We start from the raw sequence: 22,111 nt of genomic DNA, 5'->3' as shown, positions 1-22,111 counted from the left end.
CACTAGTACTACATTAGCCATCAAAAACAGGTTTTCTGCAGGCTCATTATTATGATAATGAAATGGGTTCTACTGTGATTTTACCATGTATTTGATATTTAAAACCAGATTAAACAACCACAAACCTTTTTCTTCTTGGTTTTCTTTTATTTTTGTCCAGTTTTAATGATTGTTTAAAGATGGTCTCATTTCAACAATGTGTTTTCTAGCTTCTACAATAATATTGTTATGTACAATGATGCTATTGTGTACTATAATCGCATTGCTGGACTCCTCTGTGGAGCAGCTGATGGTCAGGGCTTAATTCAGTGGAAAAAAGGCTTCACCAGGCTTTTGGCTCACCTGCTCTAACATCCTATACCCCCATCTAGGGCTGAGCAATGGGAGTATAGTGGTAAAGCTGGTGTTGGAGGACACTATGCAAATGTTTTGATGCTATATACTGGCTGTCAGGACGGAGGGATCTATTTTAGTGAGCCACTCACAGAAGGCCATAGGAGCCATAAAATTTGACGTGAGTTTCCCTGTTCTCCAGTGAAGCCGGGCACTGCTCACCTCACCAGCTTTCTGCAGAGAAAACACAGGTATGTTTGTTTTTTCTGTCATAGGTTCATGGCTTGGGATACTCAAGAAGTTTTATGCTGTTGCATTTAGGTGGAATAACTGTTCATTTCTATCAGATGCTCCTTTGCTTTATGCCAGAGCCAGCAGCAGAAAACAAAAACTCCAGTTTATAGTTTGCAAAATGTAAGATTTCATTACATTTGGACGATTTGGACATTACATGGACAAAATAAGACAATTATGTCTACTTACTTTGTAATGAAGTCTATGCTTTTATATTAAGAACAAATTCATGTTTTCATGTCAAAATTACCTTCAACAATGTCCATGTTTAGTCATTTTCCTTAGTATTTTCAATTATTTCATTAAATGGTGTTGGAAATATGACAAAAAATATTTTTGGATTAAGGCAATCGACAGTAACACTTTTCAATAAGTTAAGGGTTAGTTAATGCTTAATAAGCATTAACTAACCCTTAATTAACAGTTAACTAATGTGTCTGGTAATCATTTACTAATGGTGTTCATGTTAACTAAGGTATTAATTTATACATTATTTAATAGTCATCTTTATAAACTATTAAATAATGTATAAATTAATACCTTAGTTAACATGAACATCATTAGTAAATTACACATTAGTTAACTATTAATTAAGGGTTAGTTAATGCTTATTAAGCATTAACTAACCCTTATTAAGCATTAACTAACCCATAACTTAGTGACCCTTATTGTAAAGTGTTACCCAATCGACAAATTCTTCTACATTTATTGTACTTGGCAATTAAAGTGATTCTGATTTTGATTCTGAAACGGATGAGTTGAAAGTGGATTGCCTCCCATCCTGGTTAAACTTTTATTTCATTCAAACTATCTGTAGCACTCAAGCACGCGCTGTTGCTAATTTAAAGGCTTAATGCTGGCATGCTACCATGCCAAGGTTTGGATAACTTGAATCCTTTGCTTGGCTCAGTCAACAAGAGGCATTCAGACGAACTGTATGTACCTGCAGGAAAATGTCAATGCAATATTAGTTTATTTATCAAACTTATGATGAATTGTACATTGATTTTAAACAAGAAAAATATTGAATGACATGTATGTATCTGGAAGATGTATTTTTTTCTGACTGAAGCGATTCATTTTTTCAGACAAAGGACTTTCAAACATGTCTGAGGCGTAAGTTATGGGTTTCAGAAATTACTGTAAATCAACATTTGTAAAATTCATAAACTTTAATTCTTCAGCTGTATCATGTCACTACTAACTCTTTTCTTACTGCTTCCATTTCTGAACTTCCACCACAGACCGGTAAGTTATTCGTGGTTAGTCCAACTTATCGAGGGAATCTTGATTTAGAAACCAAAAGTGTTATTTTGTGAAACTGTTGCTTCATAAAATCTTTGTCTGCTAATTATTTGTGTAGAAAAAGTCGAAGATCTCTGCATCTCGCAGACTGGCTCTGAAGGTATTGTCTTTTTCATCTTTGCTGCAATGCCCTAATCACAGCTGACAGTTTATACTCACAAAATCAGTTTCATTACACCATCTTAATTGTACAAAACAGCAGCGGACAGTGCTAGAAAGTCAACCATTCTGCTTTTACCTCTCACTTTAGACCAAACTGTTGAAAAGGGCAGCGGTGCTCTTAGAGACGGAGAAGGAGGAGAAGAAGCTGGAGAGAGAGGCCACTTTGAGTGAGAGAGTCCCTCCGCTCCAGCTGTCTGGTTTGTCTATGCAGGACCTCCAGGTATGTGCAGGTCACCTGGACTAATGAGCCACCCATCATGCTGCACAGATATATAAGTGTCCCTACTGTGTGTGGATGGCATGGTATCTATCAAAAGAATCTGTGCCGGGCTCCTGGTCTTAGGGATTTTTCTGACACTATTATTTAGAACAGCTTACAAGTGAGCAATTCATGTATTACAAACATTACAATCAACCAATAATAGTGAGTGTAAGGGCCAAATCAACAGCACCTAAACAGTAGTACAAATAAAAAACATTCCAGTGCCCCTAGAATATTAATGTATGTAATATTCATGTATAATAAGTAAGAAGTGCTGCAATAAATATGTAAATAAGAGCCAAACTTCCATCTTTGCTCGATGTATTTCAATCCACCATGCAGGAAAATCTCACCTTTGAAATGAGTAACCTTCGAACTAAAGCAAATCTGCCAGTGAACAAAGTCGGGCCGCGGGTTTGAAGGCTTCTTGGTAGAAAGCCTTGCAGCTCTACTCTACTCTAGCCTCTACTGAAAAGGCTGCTCTGCTGTGTGAATATGATGCGGCTCTCTCTCTGTCCTCCCATCTCACCCTGTCCCAGGCTCTGTGCAGAGATCTACACCATAAAATCGATGTGGTGGATGAGGAGCGCTACGACATCGAGGTCAAGGTGGTCAAGAACGACAAGGAGGTACATGTTCATTCATCTGATCATCAGTATATCATGTCTTCACAGTGATCGTGTTGAATAGGTTCATGGTAAAAAATCTATGGTTTTAATTATATTTTTATTTTTTGGATAAAGTTTCAACTGTTATGTTAATTGAGCCTTGTTTAAATGATCACACTCAAAAATCAATCTTCATGTATTTAATGCAAAAAGCAGCAGAGGGGGAACATTTGCCCTGTCTTCTTTTAAATCCCTAAAAACCTTTTTTATTTTATTTCATTCACTTTGTGGTTTTTACTGCCCTTTTCTTTTCTGCTGTTATTTGGCTTTGTTCTAATTATTTTTGGCTTTTATTTTTACTCTGTTTATTCTGAGTTTTTGCCTGATTTTATTTCCTGTTTTACTTCATTCTCAAGCCCATTGTACCTTTGTTTTTAAAAGTGCTTAGTATTAGTATTAGTATTAGTATTATCATTAAATATTACACAATTAAATAACACAAACATTTAGGACTAAAGCCTTCTTTAGTGTGATTTTTTTTAGAATTAATATTTGATTACAATCCCCTTATTTTTTCATTGCTGGATTCAGAACCAAGTTAAACTGGTTGTGCTCCAGGACTTTGACACTTGTTCACACCTTGTTTCCCGCAGATTGAGAATCTGTCTCAGAAGATCTTTGAGCTGAAGGGCAAGATGAAGCGACCCGCTCTCAAGAGGGTGAAGATCTCAGCTGACGCCATGCTGGGCGCTCTGCTGGGAGCCAGGGTCAAGGAGTCTGTGGACTTCAAGGCAAACCTGAAGACTGTGAAGAAGGAGGAGGAGAAGGTAAGAGTTGTAGACCTTCAACTTAAACTTACCACAACAGATTGATTTCATTTACATTTTTCTACGGTGGCTTTAAGAGTTCAGTTTGTCTGTGGTGGATTTTAAAATTAGAGGCTTGGTTGATTTCTCTGTATGAACCTCAAGTTACGTTGAATGATGGCATTTGTGAAACCAGAATATTACTAAGAATTACTTTCTTCTCATGAACAGAAAGAGGAGGTGACCGACTGGCGTAAGAACGTGGAGGCCATGTCTGGTATGGAGGGCAGGAAGAAGCTGTTTGATGCCGGACAGTAGATTTGTGTTCATGGACATGTTGAAATACGAATATTGTTGTTATGGATAGTTCCCTTCTCAGTGAGCAGAGCCTTAATCGTGATAGTGGAGGAGAGAGGAGAAGGAGCGAGTGTTATTGCACACAGCTAACAAGCCCACATAGTGTGTAGTGCAGGCTTTACTTTTGCTGTACACAGTATCTCATATTTAAAGGGTTGGTATTGCATATATTTTGCATATAGATGAGTTGTGTTGTGCTTTTGTGGTAGATTGAGGTTTTGGCACTTGGAATACTTTATAAATATATAACTTATAAAGGAATCCTTGTCTACATTTTCACCACAAATAAGATGTATGTGTAATATTGTGAGATTTGCTTTGTTCTTTTGTTCTTGAAATGCCTGGAAAAGAAGGCTTTAAGTCCTGAAAATAAATACCTCTGATCAACATAGAAACTGATGCTGTGCATTATTTTAAATCTCTGCTTTATCACTGTAGTTATTGGTTTTTTTTTTAATTAGACTGGGATGCATCATCAGCCAGGTGATAATGATTGTTCCATGACTTGTCAGTTGTCAACAGTAGCAGCTGAGAACAAACTTGTTAAACGATGATTGTAAATCAAGGAAGACATAACATTTACATTACGAACTGTGAACTTTCCAAAAATAATGCAGGTTGCAGGGTCAGGGCTGCAGCAGCCTGGGAGCAGCCAGAACACACAGCCTGCCATACCATCACTGGCATTACTGAGGGGATCGGAGGAGTAAATAATCTACTTTAGTTTCACAGTTATCATGGCTAAAAAACGATAATCGTCTAATGGCAGAAATCCCAGATCTGTATCACCACCAAGATCTGATCAAATTGTTTCTAATCAACCTCCCCTTCGTTTTCTATTACCTATCCTTACATGAAGGCACGAGTCTCTCAGTCTTGTGAGTGTCTGACCTCACAACAACGACCCAGAATGAACTCCGGGCGGCTCGGTTTACAACGCGTCAGGCTTGACGAGCACCTGTCCTTGTTCTTGTTCCCTAAATAAAGCCTGACTAACATTTATGTGGCTTTGTTCTCACCTCCAAAGTGGAGCTATGATGTGTTATCGGATTAGGACATTTTGTCGTCACACTCAAACGTAGTGGAATGGGATTTTTCTGTAGTGGTTCATATAAGGTGGCAGTCCTTGGACCTGTGATGGATCATACAATACCACTTTTAACATTTTATGATGATCCAGACAGTATGAAAATGGTTCCATTCAAATGAGGCAAGTAGACAATAAAGCAAATCTCATTAAAAGCCCCAATCCTGAATCCTGAAGAAGACCTCCACAGGTATTGCAACAGTCAGTTATTTTGTTGTATGGAAGACATGTTTACACTCTCAAAACAAGTCACATGGTTTCAAATTCAAACACTGGAGAAAAGATGGACCTGCAATTCACAATGAACAAGGCAAACACAATAGTTTCCATTACAAGACCCAGTAGAAACCCAGACTGGAATCGAGTCTTTAAACCCCCCCAGATTGTTTCATCGGTGCTACTTTTAGATGCCTTTAGCTGGATCTCTTGTGATAGACCATATTCAGACATGGACTGTGTTGTTTATTCTATAAATAAAGGGACACAAAGAGTGAATACAGAAATACAGGTACTGCAGTTTTCTCCAAGAATTTGCAATCTCTTGAATGAGTGATAACAGTTTTTGTTTTTGGCCACCCAAGTCTAGTTTATTCATATAAACTCAAAGACACAAAGGTTGAATACAGAAATGCAGGCAGTTCAACAGTTTTCTCTTGAGTGAGCGTCAGTAGTTTTTTTTTGGCCACCCTCCATCTGACTTCTTAAGAACTTAAACTAAACTTGTTTTCCTAAAGGAGCCTACAAGCCCTGGTCCAATGTGAATGTGTGCCACTGACCTATAGGCTAAGTGTGGTCAACTCTTTAAACGCTCTCTGTCACTTCCACTAACAGCTGTTGTCAAAACCACGCAAGATGCCCAAATGTCTGAGTCCATAAATGTTGTTTTATTGCCTCCTTTCCTGCCTGAATATTGCGGCGATGCTATGTGCAACAGTAAATGTCACTGTTGGTGGATGGAGAGTGGCACAGACAGGAGTCTATTTTAGTTGGCCATTCACATGAGGCACAGAAACTATAAATCTGATTGATTTTTCCCTATCCTCTCTCAGCAAGTCGATGCTCCCTCACACACACACACTTTTCTTCACTTTAAGGTACGTCTCATTCAGCTGTTTGGCTTCATTAAGGTACAGAGTTGTTGATATTCTTACACTCTTGTGGGTTAGAGTAAATTTGGTATGGTGGGAATGTAGGTGTTGATCCTGTAAATAAGGAGCAACTTCTCTGTAGTTTATGAGTTCAAAATAACTAACAACTGCCGGCTTACAGTCTGTAAAAACTGCATTTCAAAGAGTAGTGTTTTGTCTTTGCTTAATTGTGTTTTATTGCAATACTGTTCTGCCTATGATTAACAGCAAGTTGAACCTCGTCAACTTACATACCTGCGGATTATTCGGCCATTATTCACCCTTTCTGTCACCTATGCAGAGACTCAGCCAGTTATGTTGAGAAATTTATTGACTCAGCACCGGGAAACTTTATATATAACACAATACAAGTCTATTACATTTGCTTTAACTTTTTAGTATTTCAGATAGATGTGTCCTGTGTAACTACTTGTTTATAATTTATGTAAAATAGCAGAGCACAGACTGGTACTTGACCTATTTTTTAATTTGGTAATAACAAAAAATGCTTTGGAATTTGCAATTCAGTTTTATCTATTTTATCTTATTTACATGAATTGTCATTGTCATTTGAATTCCTAGACGATTAAAAAGACAGATACAAAAGAATAAAAAAAAAAATCACATATCTTTAGATGATGATGATATATAATTGATTGAAGGATAATCACAACAAAGTTTAAATTTGTATTTGAAGTTAAAGCTATTCATTTGGCCCATATCACATGCTTCTTAGAGGAAATAACTTTATTCTTCATTTATGAGCAGCGGACTCTTTTGAACCTGCTGGACGTGGGGAACAGCAGGAGGGAACAATAAATCACTTTGTGTAGCGAGCTTTAATGGGCCAATGAATGTTCTGAGTGGGTGAAATACTTTGGCCAGTGAGGCTGAAACGAGCCATCAATCTTCAGCACACAGCTCAATTGAACAGGTGTTAAGGGTGAAGGAAATGCACTATATCTGCAGTGAGGTGCATGATGGTCACGTTTACTAATGATTCTACTGCACAGACGTTTGGTTTCTGCATGAAAAATGGCTGACAGTTTAGCTTCATGTTTTTTTTCCACATTTCAGAGCGTGAATTGCAAAGACAATCATGGCAGATGCGTGAGTAGTATAATCACTTTTGGTTTAACTTCATGTGTTCATTGAAAAATAAGTTTCAAAGTATTGCAGAACTATGATAAACATTAAAATGTTAAATATTTTCTAATCTACTTTCTCCCTCTTGTTAATGCTCCAACAGACCGGTGAGTATCTACTATGTGATTTATTCGATAAGCCTTCTTTTTAGGTTTCCATTTGTCATTTAACACCATAAAAAATTATGTATGCAAATCTGTATTCATTTTTTTCCTATTTGTGAATTCTAGAAAAAATCAAAGATCTCCTCCTCTCGAAAGCTGGGGTTAAAGGTAGGTAGAGCAACTTATATATTGTCAGTGTAGTTTTGGACTTTCATGTGACATGTTAGAGTGCATGTTGTATACTGTAAGACAAAGATGAGTAGACAAAGAACATTAGCCAGCAGCATGAACAGGTGTTTACTTAATATTAGTTTAGTATCCTGGTATGTTATGTATGTGAGAAATGGATGATATGTGTGTGTATTATTTTATATATTGTTTTATGTATTACACCATATTATGCATAATGTAAATATAGAATTGTATGCACATTTTTTTAATGAATGTGTCATGCTGATGGACTAATTTTAACTGAAATAGACTGAAATGATCTGACATTACTGTGGACTGTTGGCAGAATTATCTCGGTCTAACTGGTCTGAAGGAGATTCCAATAAAATAAGAAAGAAGGTCATGCACTTTTCAACAAAACCCCATCCCTACAATGAGTTTGACCGTTTCCTCAGATCAGACTGCTGACAGTCGCTGCTGAGATGCTGCTGGTGGAGAAGGAGGAGAAGGAGAAGGAGAGAGAAGCCACTCTGGCCGAGAGAGTTCCTCCTCTCAGTCTGTCTGGTCTGTCTGTGCAGGAGCTGCAGGTGCTTCATTCACATCCCTAAACACCTTCTCTCACACTGATCACAGTTTGTTTCATTTGAGTTTACACCATATTCTGTCACCACTAGAGGGCATCTTTTACTCTTTCTACAGGATCTGTGCAAAGACTTGCACCACAAGATTGATGTTGTAGATGAGGAGCGGTATGATATCGGCCTCAAGGTGTCCAAAAATGAAAAGGAGGTAAGCTGCTGCAGAATGAATCAAGACAACATGAGTATACATGTTTCCAAAATATTGTACTCATTAATGATGAATAATTATACAGTCAAGACAGGATCACGATTCAAACCCCAGAGCTAAAAGTGAACAAACACTGCCTCCAAGTGGCTGCAGGGGCAAAACACAGAATCACTCATATCTACAGTAGAGTATACACAGATCTGGAAAAAATTAAGAGACAACCCCATATTTTTGGAATATCTGTATTTTTCTATGGCAGTGGATCCCAAACCTCTCTTCGAGGCACAACTGCCATTCCATGTATTTGTTAAATCTACCACCAGCACACCTGATTCAACTCAATGAGGTATTGATTAGGTATTGATTGAGCAAAGACATTGTTATTTATTGTTGTTTATTTATGGCTAAAAACTTGTTTAGTTTGCATTATTCAATGTATAATGAGATTGGGTATTTTTGGTATTTTGACCAATTGTCCTTTTCTGCAAATGTTCTGAATGAGAAAAAAAATTACAATCAGATGTGGTCAATAGTTCATAAAAGAATATCAAAAGTTATTTTTTATACAGACACATACCCATAAACCGTGAAACTGGAATTTTGATGTGGTCTCTTAATGTTTTCCAGAGCTGTCGATGCAGCCTGTTCGTTTTCCATAAATTCAGCCTGAAGCCACTTTTTATCACTTCCTCCATGTTCTCACAGCCATTCTGCTGCAGCCCGTTCCTGCCAAACCCACATGGCATTTTGGATATGAGAGTTAAGAGCCAGTCTTCAGCTCCATATCAGAAGTAACACCAGAGTCAGTCCCAGTTCATCTGGTTTGGGCCAACATGGCAGTGTGGCAGTGAATTATGGGTTGCTACTTGATTATATTAACCACTGAATTATTAAAGAGACACATTGAAAAGTAGAAGTAGAATCAAATTTACATATTAGGGTTAGACCAATATATCAGTTTGCAGAAATATTAAGCCAATAAATACTGGATATCAGCCAGTCCTGAGGTTCCTTCCTGATCACAGCTACAAACAGATTGTAAAACCTGCAATTAATTTTTATTTTCTTTGTTCATTTTATTTATCCATTTAATTGTTCAATAATGTTTTTTCTTTATTTAGGGTAGTAATCTATCCCAAAATTTCCCTGCCATTAAACAGGTGAGGTGGGTCACTCTGCCTTAAAGAGCTGCCAACTCTAAAAGAAATTATATTATTCTGGGTTTCAGTGGAGAGTTTTAGTGTCACATGACGGTCTAAATGCTGTTTCACAGGCTTTTCCACCCTGATAAGAATAAAAATCTGGATACTTGTAATTTTCTGGCGTGAAAATGAAAACAAAATTTAGACATAAATCAGCACAAAATATCGGCTATTGGAAGCTTCAAAACAAAAATATTGGTATCAGTATTGGCCTTTAGAAACCCGGTAGAACCCTACTTCATATTATAGCTGAATTTTAAAAATGACAACCATTAACTCACCAATTCCCAGTTTTACCAGCAGTGGATTTGCAATAATGTCTGTTATATCTGGCTGCTACTGCAACACTCCCCTGCTTCCTCAAAACCTGCCTTAAAAGACACGCTTCCTTTTCGAGCTCCTTGAAAACAGTGGGATGCATCATGTACTGTGTTTAAATACTCTGTGCTTTCTCCTGAATCACTGTATCTTTGCTGTTCAAGTATTCATTTCCCCACTGCATGGACCTAAACATTTTAGAATAGATATACACTTGTTCACAGAACGGATCTAAACATTTTAGAATAGAAGTGCAGTTTACAGTTGTCCACTGTGGAAATCTAAACAATTTAGGATAGGATTGGTGTAAGAACACATAGATACACTGAAAAATCCCATAGTTTATAAATACATAGAAGTGGACAAGTGGACACTTCAGGAAAAAGAGAAATTGAAATATTGTGAATGCTCAATTCCTTTATGTAATAAACTGTCTCCTCTGATTCTTACCGCAGCCATTTTTAACCATGTTTCTCACAGTTGCAACACTTCTATTCATGTAATTTCCTGCAAAAAAATAATGGCAATAGCACGGTCCTTTCCGTCAAATCCCCTGTCCAGATTAACGACATGATGCTGAAGATCACGGAGCTGCAGAGTAAGTTCAAGAAGCCGACCCTGAAGAGAGTGAAGATCTCTGCCGAAGCGATGCTGAGCGTGCTGCTGGGCTCCAGGCACAAGGAGTCCATTGACTTCAAGGCCAACCTGAAGACGGTGAAGAAGGAGGAGGAGAAGGTAAGCCCGGCTGTGCTTCTGCTTACCATGTCAAAATGGCTCCTTAGGGGAATCCGCAACCTTAGAGAAAACCCTGAATCCTGAATTGTTTTTTTGTCTTGGCTGCATGTGAGTGATATTTTCTGCTGTTTCCAATAGAAAGAGGAGGTGACCGACTGGCGAAAGAATGTCGAGGCCATGTCTGGTATGGAGGGCAGGAAGAAGCTGTTTGACGCCTGAAACAGTAACAGTCATTTTAGTTTAAGCTGCTTCTATACTGTGTCTATAATATTTAACATCACTACATCCTACCTATTATATAATGACTCATGAATTGAAGATATGGCAAAAAATCTTTCATACAAGCACAGTCAGTAGCCTATTTTATGTGAAGAGGGACTGAAGGCATCAAGTGTTTTTTTTATTTTATTTATATAAAATAAACATTTTTAATAATTTTATTACAGTTTTTGCATAGTATGTTGATAGAACATTGACTTGAACATTTGTTTTTTTTAGAAACTGCTCCATTTTGCTGTGTATTAGTGAAGTGTTGTCAGGAACAAAGCAATGATTAAAGACATTGTCCCAGTGTTTCCAGTGAAGCCTCTTGTCTCACTCACACTTCTCTTTACTAGCCTTGTGATGGCAGCATAAGCTTTCAAACAAAGTCTACTCAGACAGTCTTGGACCTACAAGTTGATTGTGTAGAAACTGTGTTTGTCCATCATAAACAACTACTAACTACTACGTGTTATTTGATGTAAGAATCTGTCTCATAATTTGTCAGGCATATATATTGGATATTCAAAAGATATTCAATCAGCTAAAATTTAAAGAGAATGATATAACGTATTGCAGTGTTTGTTGAAGTTACTGCAATGGGACTGTGCTATCTATATCCATAATTAGTTTGTGTAATATTCAAACGTTGGAACTCAGCAAATTGTGATATCTCAATAAAACGAAAATTCTGGCATTGTTTTCCTCCACTGTGTAATCTAAAAAATCTACACTGACTGTGTGTGTGATCAACTCTTTAATTTCACACACACACACACACACACACACACACACACACTATATTGGACACTTACAGACTTAGCCCTGTCCTCCTTGGTGAGGAGGCCGAGGCGTTAAGAAAGCATCACAGGTGGACGGTCACACGGCAAGAACTTTCACACATCAGACAGAGCAAGAATGGTGCGGACAGAGGATCTATTTTAGTGAGCCACTCACATGAGCGCTGGAATCTATATATCCACCCTGTTTCTGCCCTTCTGCTCTCAGAAAGACTGCCTGTCACTATTTGTCACCTATAAGGTAAGGATTTTTATTTTGAAATAATGCAGGGGGGATGCAGAAGGGGATGAAACAACAAATGAAGGGTTTCACTCCAAATTTCTTGATATCTATTTTGCAAAAATGTTGCTGCCTCAGATTCATCAGTCAATATTTTAAAAAACACAAGATGATTCTGTCCTCAAAAGCAAAGCTATTGTGTAAGCATTAGCAGAAAGTAGATAAGAAGATTACTCATAACTCTAAGGGTAACCCATAATGCGCTTTACTTTTGTAAAAGCAATGATTTCATGAGCTTAATGTCTTTTTTCTTTTTTTTTGGTCCAAATGGTGGATATCTCATTTTGGAATGAACCTCTTCAAATGTGATTCAGGGAGGGGATTTATTTTTTTTTTGGTTTGGAGAGCAGCTGGCTGCCTCTGATCTTGTACAGAAGTCCAAGTTGAAGTTATAAATAACATGGCACATTGTGTGTTTGATTTATATGTTTTACTTTGCAAACTATCCTCATAGGAATCAGTTGGATGGCATTTTCATTGCTTATCATTTCACAGTGCCATATACTATATGTAATGATCTGGCGTAATATTAGAGCATTCCCTGCTGGTTATTTTTGAAACCCATAAAAAGGCATTATAAACTATATGAATCCTGTTCTCTTGGCTTTATAGTTCTTAATTACTTGTTAGATAAGTTCTTAAGTAATTGTAACTATTTGTGGCTTTGTTTTAGAGTTTGTTTTTTTCAGTCCTATGTTTGACCTTAAGATAATGTCATCCATATTGTCCCCTGCTATGGATCTACAAGCAATGTTGTGTGGGGTTTCTAAATCCAAAAAAATGATAAAAAACAAACTGATGAGTAATTTTATGAGTGCTTAAATATAGTTAAACATTTTCTTCTTCATAGTAAACGGACAGGGAAAAGTATTCTCCAATCAAATAATCAATATTTTTTACATTGTTAGACTTGACAGGAGACACACAGAACTGCAACCATGTCTGAAGCGTAAGTATCCATGTCTCATTCCTTTCATCACAACATAACTCTTGTATTGCCACATGCTAACCTACCAAAATGTCAAATTCATGTGTAGAACAAAAACATAACAAAATGCACTTTTTCTCTCTTTACTCTCTTGACTTGTGGATGCGTCTTTCCTGATTGGACAGAGCTTCGGTAAGTTGATTCTCCTATCAAAGCTAGAATAAATCCCTTAAATCTAATATTGATTTAATAATTTATGACATCTGTTGTGAGACTTAAAACTCTAATTATGTTGAATTATGAGTATTATATATTCTATACTATAGGTCCAAAGAACTTGCAGAAGTGTCTTGGCTATTTGTGGAATTGATTTACATTATAATTAATATAGACCAAAGAATAGAATAATATAGGTCATGTCTACATCTCTTACTGGTTGAATTGGAAGTGAACTTTGGTGGTTGAGTTGGTTGGAGTTGAATCAATGTGAGAGATGACCTGGCTTGACTTGGCTCAATATCTTATTAGTATGGACAATGACAACAGAAACAACTGTTGTCAGTTAATTAAACTGTGAGGGTGTAAAAATCAACACTATGCCACTGTGCATGCTCACATCCATCAGATGTTAAGCAGTTAACCAGAGCCAAATCAGCTCTGAGTGGACAAACAACTCTCCACTCAACACTTGTCAACTCCACACTGAAAAGTCAATACTTGTTAACTCTGGAAAATTTGCTGTGTATTGTTCTATGTTTGAAATTCCTCACCAGAAAAATGAATGTATATGCCATCTTCCTTTCCAGAAACCAAAGCCAAAAATCTCTGCATCTCGCAGACTGTACTTGAAGGTATTTTGTGTGTGTCTGTGTGTGTGTGTGTGTGTGTGTGTGTGTGTGTGTGTTGGGGAGGGGATGCAAAGAAAGTACAGGGAACTAAATACTAGTGCTGTAAATTTTTGTATAAGAATGATTACTAAATCAGTCATCTGGAGTTAATTTTACACTTTATAAGCATCAATCACCATACAATGTCCACCCGGCTGTCCAAGTCTGACTTTGCATAATGTGCTGTGTGCCAGACCAAACTGCTGAAGAAGGCCATGACTATGCTGGAGAACGACAAGGAGGAGAAAAAAGCAGAACGAGAGAGAACCCTTTCTGAGAGAGTCCCGCCACTCCAGCTGTCCGGCCTGTCTGTGCAGGATCTACAGGTACAGCTTTCACACTGACGACCCGCAAATACACCAAGCATCTAAGCCCATCTGAGAAGACTTTTGTTGTTTTGTTGTCAACTCACTGTATCTAGACAGGAATGCAGTTCTACACTAAATCACAACTGTCTACATATAGGTGAGCTGATAACAACAATGGGGACAGTAAAACCTAAATAGTCAACCTTATACATCCTGTAATAGTGCAAACCTCTAGTGAGTGAAATAATAGTGAAATTAACGCATTTCTTATTCTTTTGGGGACCACCGGGAAGCCCCTAAAGGACCCCTGGTGGTCCCCAGACCCCAGTTTGGGAACCATTGCCCTAAATTAGCTGATAACCTCAATACATTATACAGTATCTATACAGTAGGCCTATCTGAATCCAAACCTGGGCCCTTCAAGAAATTACATTTTTAAATGTAAAACATACGTTTTACCCCTATGCCTGATCACTTGATCGCTTGATCACACAACAGTTAGGCCTTTATCTAGACTATCTTACTTATTCTGGGTTAAAGAGAGAAGAGTAAACTGATCCTAGTTTGGCATGTCATGATGTAGACTGTAAATCTAACCCCTGGTCTCAAGTTTACAGTAAATCAACGTTAAGACTAGAGTTTTACTGAGCAGGTCCCAGGTGTGAATATGTGCAACTGTATGAATGTGAACCAGGTGTTAATGAAAAATGCTGGATCCCTGGATAAATGAAGGTTTAAAAAAGTAGTTGACAGAAAACATGGAAACACAAATAAATGCCACATTCACTGAACATTCAGCACCTAGGTAGGTTTAAGCTACAGAAATTCACCACCACAGAGCAAAAACTGTTATTCTAGTTATTCGGACAATGTTGCATGTATTTACATAGAGTGATGCTTTATATTCTACAAAGAAATCCATCTGTCCATATGTCTTGCACTGTCTCTTTGCACTGTATCTAAAGTGCTGTTGTCCTTGCCTCATGTGTGTCAGTCTGTCCTGTGAAACACTATAAGTTACCAATATGTTTCTAGACCAGTAAAACAAATTCCTGCACTTGGAAATTAAAATGTTTCTTTTCCCACAGAATCTTTGCAAAGAGCTACACCAGAAAATTGATGTCGTTGATGAAGTGCGGTATGATATTGCTTCAAAAGTATCCAAATGCGACAGGGAGGTAACTAATATCTGTTAATCATTTAAGATATGTCACTTTTTACATAAAACTGAGCATCTTAAACATCCGGGATGCGTATATTGTGTCGGAAAATAGATTCAGGACCTGTCCCAGAAGATCTTTGAGCTGAAGGGCAAGATGAAGCGGCCAAACCTGAGGAGGGTGAGGGTGTCTGCTGACGCCATGCTGGGTGCTCTGCTGGGATGCAAGGTCAAAGAGTCTGTGGACTTCAAGGCAAACCTCAAGACTGTGAAGAAAGAGGAGGAGAAGGTAAGGGCCGTAGACTTCAACCTAAATTTATCACTGTCTATCCACTGTAACTTCATTTCAACTTTGGTAAGGTGGTTTTGAAAGTGTTTAATACATCTGAAACTACTTCCTCATCGTTACACCTTTGTTGCAGTGTACAAAATGATTTGCATTTTCGCCCCACAGAAAGAGGAAGTGACTGACTGGCGTAAGAACGTGGACGCCATGTCCGGTATGGAGGGCAGGAAGAAGCTGTTTGATGCCGGACAGTAGATTTGTGGTGAATATACAGTATCTGCGAAGATGTTTTCTGCTCAATACTGGGTGTAACCACTGGATCATGAGACTGTTCACTTTACATAATTACAGTCAGAACAAAGACCAGTTTAACAAGTCACTTGAATTGTTTCATGTTACATAATAACTTGAAACTTGACATATTATCTTAATGAAACTTCTCTGGGAATACATAATGTGTTATGAAAAACTTATGCATTTGATGTATTAGAGAGAGCGATATTTTGCTTTGATGAAACATTTGTAGTTTGTAGCACCCACATGGGTTCATGAACACAGCAGCATTGTTGGCTGTGCAGCTCATCTGTAGTGATGTTACTCACTTGCTTTCATTTTACTTTGGTTAAATAGAAAAATAAATGACATTTGGAGGAAATGCAGATGGGCAACTTTGACAACAATTATGAATTTGAATTTGTTCCATTTGTGGTAAAGAAAATTTTACCTTTCCTCATTGCATTCAAATTCTGCCTCTACATCATGGCCTTTGACAACAAGATAACATTCTGTGTGTTTTCAATAAGTAATTTTACCTGTTTGCTGTTACTGATAAAGAGAGTGAATACACATTCCAGTTGCAGCTATTGTTGGAGGTTGACTGTTCATGGAGTCATGTCAAGGTGAGCATGCTGGAAAATGAATGTTGTACAAAAGGGAAACATCACATTGAGAAGACGCAATGTTGAATAAGAAATGTTATCTGTTGTATCTGATAATAAAATCTAATTGACAATGATCAGATGAAATGGTTTGACGTGGCTTGCACTGAAATGTTGTCACCTGGACCTGAGGGTAGGTGTGTGTGTGTGTGTGTGTGTGAGAGAGAAATGATTCAACAATCACATGTACTGAATCAGGATTTAATGCAGCCCTCTGGTTCATTATGCAAACCCCACCTGCCTGTGACATCATTATCACATTATTTATACAGTACCAATATTTAAACATGGATAATTTTGAATATTTTTGACTGGAGTGGCCCTAGGCTACCCCCAGGCTACATCATATGATTATTTAATTGACTGGAAGTTAGAACATTTTAACTACAGATTTTCATTTTGCTTTCCACCCACACCTGCATTTTAGGCATGTGTATCCAACTTAAACAAAATCTTACAAAAACTATCTTCTCAGCTGACGTCCCTGGGGCAAAGTCTGCTCAAACTGGAATCCGTGGTTTAACGCTCTCTTTCTGAAAAAAATGGTAATCCAAATAAACTAAAAGCTACACTTAAACCTAATACAAAACATCACCAGATACTTCTCTGCGCTATGCCACGCCCCCTTCATCTTCCACAGTGAGATTGCGAGGCGGTCACCGCTCCTAATAAGGGCATAACATTTGACAAGGGTACCGCCCTTGTGTGATTATCGCCGTTTTGATTGGACGAGCAGAACGTCAATCGTCAACGATTATGGGAACACTGTCGATGGCCATCCAAGTAACTGTCAACAGACACGATTGAACTAGCTACATTTAGGCCGGGATTTCAAACGGTAAGAGAATATTTTCACATTATTCTGATTTTTTTGGTTGCAAGTATGCTTGTAGTTCTGTGCCTTATATGTTTGTGTTGGTGTTTGTCTCGCAATGAGCGGCCGTAACTGCCAATACTGTCAATACGACGACTTGTAACGTTGATTTACTGTACATTGCAATACATCCATTCATCCTCTCAGTCAGTTCGCTGGCTAGCTAACAAGCTATTCATTAGTATCCATGAATTGTTTATACACCATAACGTTAGGTATCATTATTTAGTGCTAAGCCTTATTCATAATGATAGTGAAAGGCCGACAGCTGTGGTTATCTGCTTCTAGCCTGTCACTTAAACTGCTTAACATTTACAGAGAACCCCTAACCTTTTGCTCCTGAACTTAGATCAGATAGACAGACTTGCTACTGAGGCTAACACATTGACGACTAATAATTATATCCCATATGATGTTAAGATTAGTGATTTTGTTTCAATTTGTGTTAAATATATGTTACTGATATATCACTAACTGCACAGCACTCAGTGTTTATCAAGCTTATTTCTGTCACTGAATGTGTGCAGGCTTCTGCTGCTGGTGCTTCGGATGTCCAAATACAAACTCTTTCTGCTGAGGCATGGGGAGGGAGCCTGGAACAAGGAGAACCGCTTCTGCAGCTGGGTGGACCAGAAGCTCAGTGAGGCTGGGGTGAACGAGGCCCAGGAGTGCGGCAGGCTCCTGAAGGAGCAGGGCTACAAGTTCGACATGGTGTTCACCTCCATCCTCAGCCGCTCCATCCAGACAGCGTGGCTGGTCCTGGAGGCTATGGGCCAGGAGTGGGTCCCAGTGGTCAAGTCCTGGAGACTGAACGAGCGCCACTACGGCGCCCTCATCGGCCTCAACCGGGCAGAGATGGCTCTCAACCACGGAGAGGAGCAGGTGAAAATCTGGAGAAGGAGCTATGACGTCACCCCACCGCCAATTGACGAATCCCACCCTTACTTCCTGGAGATCTACAACGACCGCAGATACACCACCTGCGACGTGCCAAAGGAAAACCTTCCCCGAGCGGAAAGCCTGAAGGAGGTGTTGGACAGACTGCTGCCATACTGGGACAGCACTGTGGTTCCAGAGATAAAAAGTGGTAGGACTGTGCTCATTTCTGCCCACGGAAACAGCTGCAGAGCCCTGCTGAAGCACCTGGAAGGTATGCTCCTGAATTGCCCCAGACCTTTCTTCAACACTCTCTATGGGATTGTTCTCTCAGCTTTTGTCTGTGGGTGTCATACTGTATGGCTTGCATGCATTCAGTTTCACAAGCATTTGAATTAACAACAGCTTCTGGACCCTGTTCACGGATTTAGAGGCTGCTGTTTCAAGTCATCGGTTTCATTTAGTGTGGAAGGACATATTTCAGCTCCAGAAATGGAACATTGAATCTGTGCAAAAAGGCCAATGAGTTTATGTTACATTTGGCTGTGGCTATGAAATCCACATTGACCTTTCAGCACACTCAGAGGCTTTGGGGACTCCATGCGTCACTGGTCACTCAATGACTTTATATATATATAGGCCGTTACATAATATTATGCAGCACAGGATACAGGCTGGGAATGTATTGGACATTGTCATACATTTATTAATAGGCTTATAGGCTATCATTACATGTTTCATGCATGTGAAAGCATACTATTTTAACACCTTGCAGTACTGCAAAGCAAAACTTTGACTTCTTTCTTCTGCCAACTGTCATCAAAAATAGTTGCTGTGAGTTTGTCCAGTGTAATTTAAATACTACTATGCTTATTTCAACAGGAATATCAGATGCAGACATAGCTGGTGTGACTTTGCCCACGGGGATTCCTGTTTTGCTTGAGCTGGATGAAAACCTTCGGCCTGTGAAACCTCGGCAGCTGTTGGGAGACCAGGTGAAGATTCAGGCAGCCATTAAAAAGGTGGAGGACCAGGGAAAGGCCCAGCCATCGACCTGAATGCAGTCAGCTGGCTGTAAGACTTAGGCTACATAGCTCTTTTCTGGTTGCCTGCGCACAGTTTTTATTAGGTACAGCGAAACCAGACTCTTCAAGAGACTTACAAAAACATTAATTAATAACAACGGCAAGTTGTTTTAGTGAGATTCAAAGGAAAGGTCCGAGTCTTACAGTGAAGTTACTGTATGTGTTATAAATAGTGGAGTGACCTGGATTCAGGATGTGGGTGGCACAGGCCCAACTGGTCCAACAGGTGAAAGAAGAAGTCAAGAGTCTCGTACTGTAAGTGTCTCAGCACTGTGTGGAATTGTGTTATGTGTAAGCACTGAGGGAGTGTTTGGTTTTAATCAGATATTGAAGCTGATCTTCCTAAATTATGCCTGTACGGATAACCTACAGAAGTTATCTATGTAGATGACTCATCTATGTAGATAACATGTAGATAAAATGGTAACGTGATGAAGCTGATACATATGCTGTTTTTCCTTACAGAAGGAAAAACTTAAAATATTTAAAAATATTTAAAGTTCAGCTCACTGTTACATTGATGCACTTTGGGAATATTCATGCATTAAAACATGTGCCTTCAGTATTAATTGGGTCAGTGCTCAAATTCAGCTTCTCAGTTTTTAAAAGCTTCTTACAAGTAGAGTACCAAACAGGTTTTATGGCTATTTTATTTAAGAGTAAAAAGCACTAAACAGGTCTTACCTCATGGAAATTGGTTGCCAGGTCATTCATTCCAGGAACAGGAGCTAATTGTGAGCCACAGAAATGCTGTAAATATACTCTACCACTGAAATCCTGTCCTTTGTGAGTTTCCCATACTCCTAAATGCCCTATTGGGTGAGAGAATGTTTCATTATGAGATAAACAACAATCTATAAGACAACTTAAGTTGTGCTACAAAATCAGCTTAGTTTAAACAGACTTGGTTTACAACCATGACTACAAACATTGATATGATAATTGGCTCAGGCTTTGCACTTTTTGGGGATGCAATGTGGATTTTTGTGGCATTTTGAATCATCCCGTTGCTAATTAAATGCAACAACTATGAATGGTAAATAAAACTATTTGGGATAAACAAAATTAGAGTTTTAACTGTTGAAAAACCAAGAACTATGTTGATTTTCATCTTATATTATAGACCATAACCATCCATGTGTAGTTATTATTTGATGTCGCTTTACTGTTGCTTATGCACTCTTAATAACATGAGTGAAAATGTTACTAAACACTCCTCACTTGTGTCTTTCTTGTAATTTCGTGTTACCATTTGTCGCAGGCTACTTTACTGTATGTTGTATTGTGTCTCTTGTTTGTAGACAAGCACTGTGCACCATTTGTGTCTACCTGTGTTTACATATTTGTTGATTGTCTCTGGTCTGTGTTTTTTTGTACACTGGTCTTTTAGGTCAAAATGGGAATAAAAATAAGTTAAGAACATTAATTTATAGAGAAATGGTAGAGAACACTGTTACATTGTGTAAGATGATTGAGTGTCATTTCACTGTCTTCACCTCACCACAAGATAGTTTGCATGATGAAATAAAAGGGAATTCAAATCTCAAATTCTTTCCTTTGTCTTGTGGTCATTGTTGAACTTAGATCAGATGGCTCATCATTACTCACCGGTATGTTATGCTAGATTGATAGAGAGTTGGCTGTAAAATCCTTGACCGAGCAATAGCAACAAAAAGGAAAGTAAACATAAGATGCCGTTTAGGAAGTTCAGACATGACTCCAATTTGGAAACTGGTTGACTTGAGCCCACTGGAAGCAATACACAATTGAGTCTGCTTGGTTACCACAGATGGATCCAGGGGAGTGGCTCCTTCATTTCTCAGCTATTTCTGTAATTTGCCCAAACCAATGGGACTCCAGGCTGCCAGAAACAAACCCTCGGGCCGGATGGAAAGGCTCTTAAATAAAGTATCATGGTGATCAACATGATGCATTTTTTATACCTTTTATATGTATACAGTGTGCCAGCATTTGTTTGGATAAGAGTCATAATGTAAAATGCCACACTCTTCTATTGTGAGAGCATGATCATGGATAGTTTACTGTATCAAAGGTTTGTAAAAACACTATGGAGCACAATTACCACCTGAGCTAGTCGATTTTTACTAGAGAACTAACTAGAGCTCTTGTTTTGCATAATCCAGGCATGTGTTTTCACCCAGCCACATTTGTGAACATCACTTCTGAGCATCAGTTTTTAGTGCAACTGACATTTTACATCTGTTATCAAACCTGCATTAGTACCAGCAAGAGGATGACTGCCAAGGGACTTCAGCTTGCTCTTGAGTGTTTGCTGAGAAAAGGACCGAAACAGTCTTTTTGTCACTGTTTTGATTCAATAGCCAGAAACCGCTCGTGCAATATATACAGTGATGTAGTGGTGAGTAAACTATGACCTCAAGCTGGTGATCATCATGAGACAAAAAAAGCAAAGCAAAACAAAACACCAGTATAAACAACAATGAATCATAGTCTACTTTTGGAAAAGCATTAATTTATGCTTTTTGTCCCCTTCAAAGACGCAGCCTTATATAACCTGCACCAGTTTGGTACTTCTTGCTTAATGAATGTCAGAGAGGACAATCAGCATCAGTCCAATGTAAACACCAGCGAGTTGCAGGCT

General features: G+C 38.5%; 4 protein-coding genes across 4 annotated transcripts; all 4 read left to right on the top strand.

Moving 5' to 3' along the window:
• Positions 1 to 479: 479 nt before the first annotated feature.
• On the top strand, positions 480 to 4,450 carry LOC139910265 (troponin I, fast skeletal muscle-like). Its single transcript, XM_071897518.2, has 7 exons — positions 480 to 584; positions 1,716 to 1,747; positions 1,991 to 2,032; positions 2,183 to 2,314; positions 2,896 to 2,985; positions 3,618 to 3,791; positions 4,002 to 4,450. Exons 4-7 carry the CDS (start codon positions 2,300 to 2,302, stop codon positions 4,086 to 4,088), a joined length of 366 nt encoding a protein of 121 aa, XP_071753619.1. The 5' UTR covers positions 480 to 584; positions 1,716 to 1,747; positions 1,991 to 2,032; positions 2,183 to 2,299; the 3' UTR covers positions 4,089 to 4,450.
• Positions 4,451 to 8,229: 3,779 nt separating this feature from the next.
• LOC139910267 (troponin I, slow skeletal muscle-like) lies at positions 8,230 to 11,033 on the top strand. Its single transcript, XM_071897520.2, has 4 exons — positions 8,230 to 8,349; positions 8,462 to 8,551; positions 10,633 to 10,806; positions 10,945 to 11,033. Exons 1-4 carry the CDS (start codon positions 8,245 to 8,247, stop codon positions 11,023 to 11,025), a joined length of 450 nt encoding a protein of 149 aa, XP_071753621.1. The 5' UTR covers positions 8,230 to 8,244; the 3' UTR covers positions 11,026 to 11,033.
• A 3,129-nt stretch (positions 11,034 to 14,162) lies between these two features.
• On the top strand, positions 14,163 to 15,970 carry LOC139910227 (troponin I, slow skeletal muscle-like). Its single transcript, XM_071897449.2, has 4 exons — positions 14,163 to 14,288; positions 15,359 to 15,448; positions 15,545 to 15,718; positions 15,884 to 15,970. The coding sequence occupies exons 1-4, from the start codon at positions 14,178 to 14,180 to the stop codon at positions 15,968 to 15,970; spliced, it is 462 nt and encodes a 153-aa protein (XP_071753550.1). The 5' UTR covers positions 14,163 to 14,177.
• A 1,440-nt stretch (positions 15,971 to 17,410) lies between these two features.
• On the top strand, positions 17,411 to 21,017 carry bpgm (2,3-bisphosphoglycerate mutase). Its single transcript, XM_071897530.2, has 3 exons — positions 17,411 to 17,491; positions 18,055 to 18,677; positions 19,286 to 21,017. The coding sequence occupies exons 2-3, from the start codon at positions 18,077 to 18,079 to the stop codon at positions 19,459 to 19,461; spliced, it is 777 nt and encodes a 258-aa protein (XP_071753631.2). The 5' UTR covers positions 17,411 to 17,491; positions 18,055 to 18,076; the 3' UTR covers positions 19,462 to 21,017.
• The last annotated feature ends 1,094 nt before the right edge of the window (positions 21,018 to 22,111 follow it).

This window comes from Centroberyx gerrardi, chromosome 4 (genome assembly GCF_048128805.1).
Source record: "Centroberyx gerrardi isolate f3 chromosome 4, fCenGer3.hap1.cur.20231027, whole genome shotgun sequence".
Taxonomy (NCBI): Eukaryota; Metazoa; Chordata; class Actinopteri; order Beryciformes; family Berycidae; genus Centroberyx; species Centroberyx gerrardi.
This window is presented reverse-complemented; position numbering and strand designations above follow the sequence as displayed.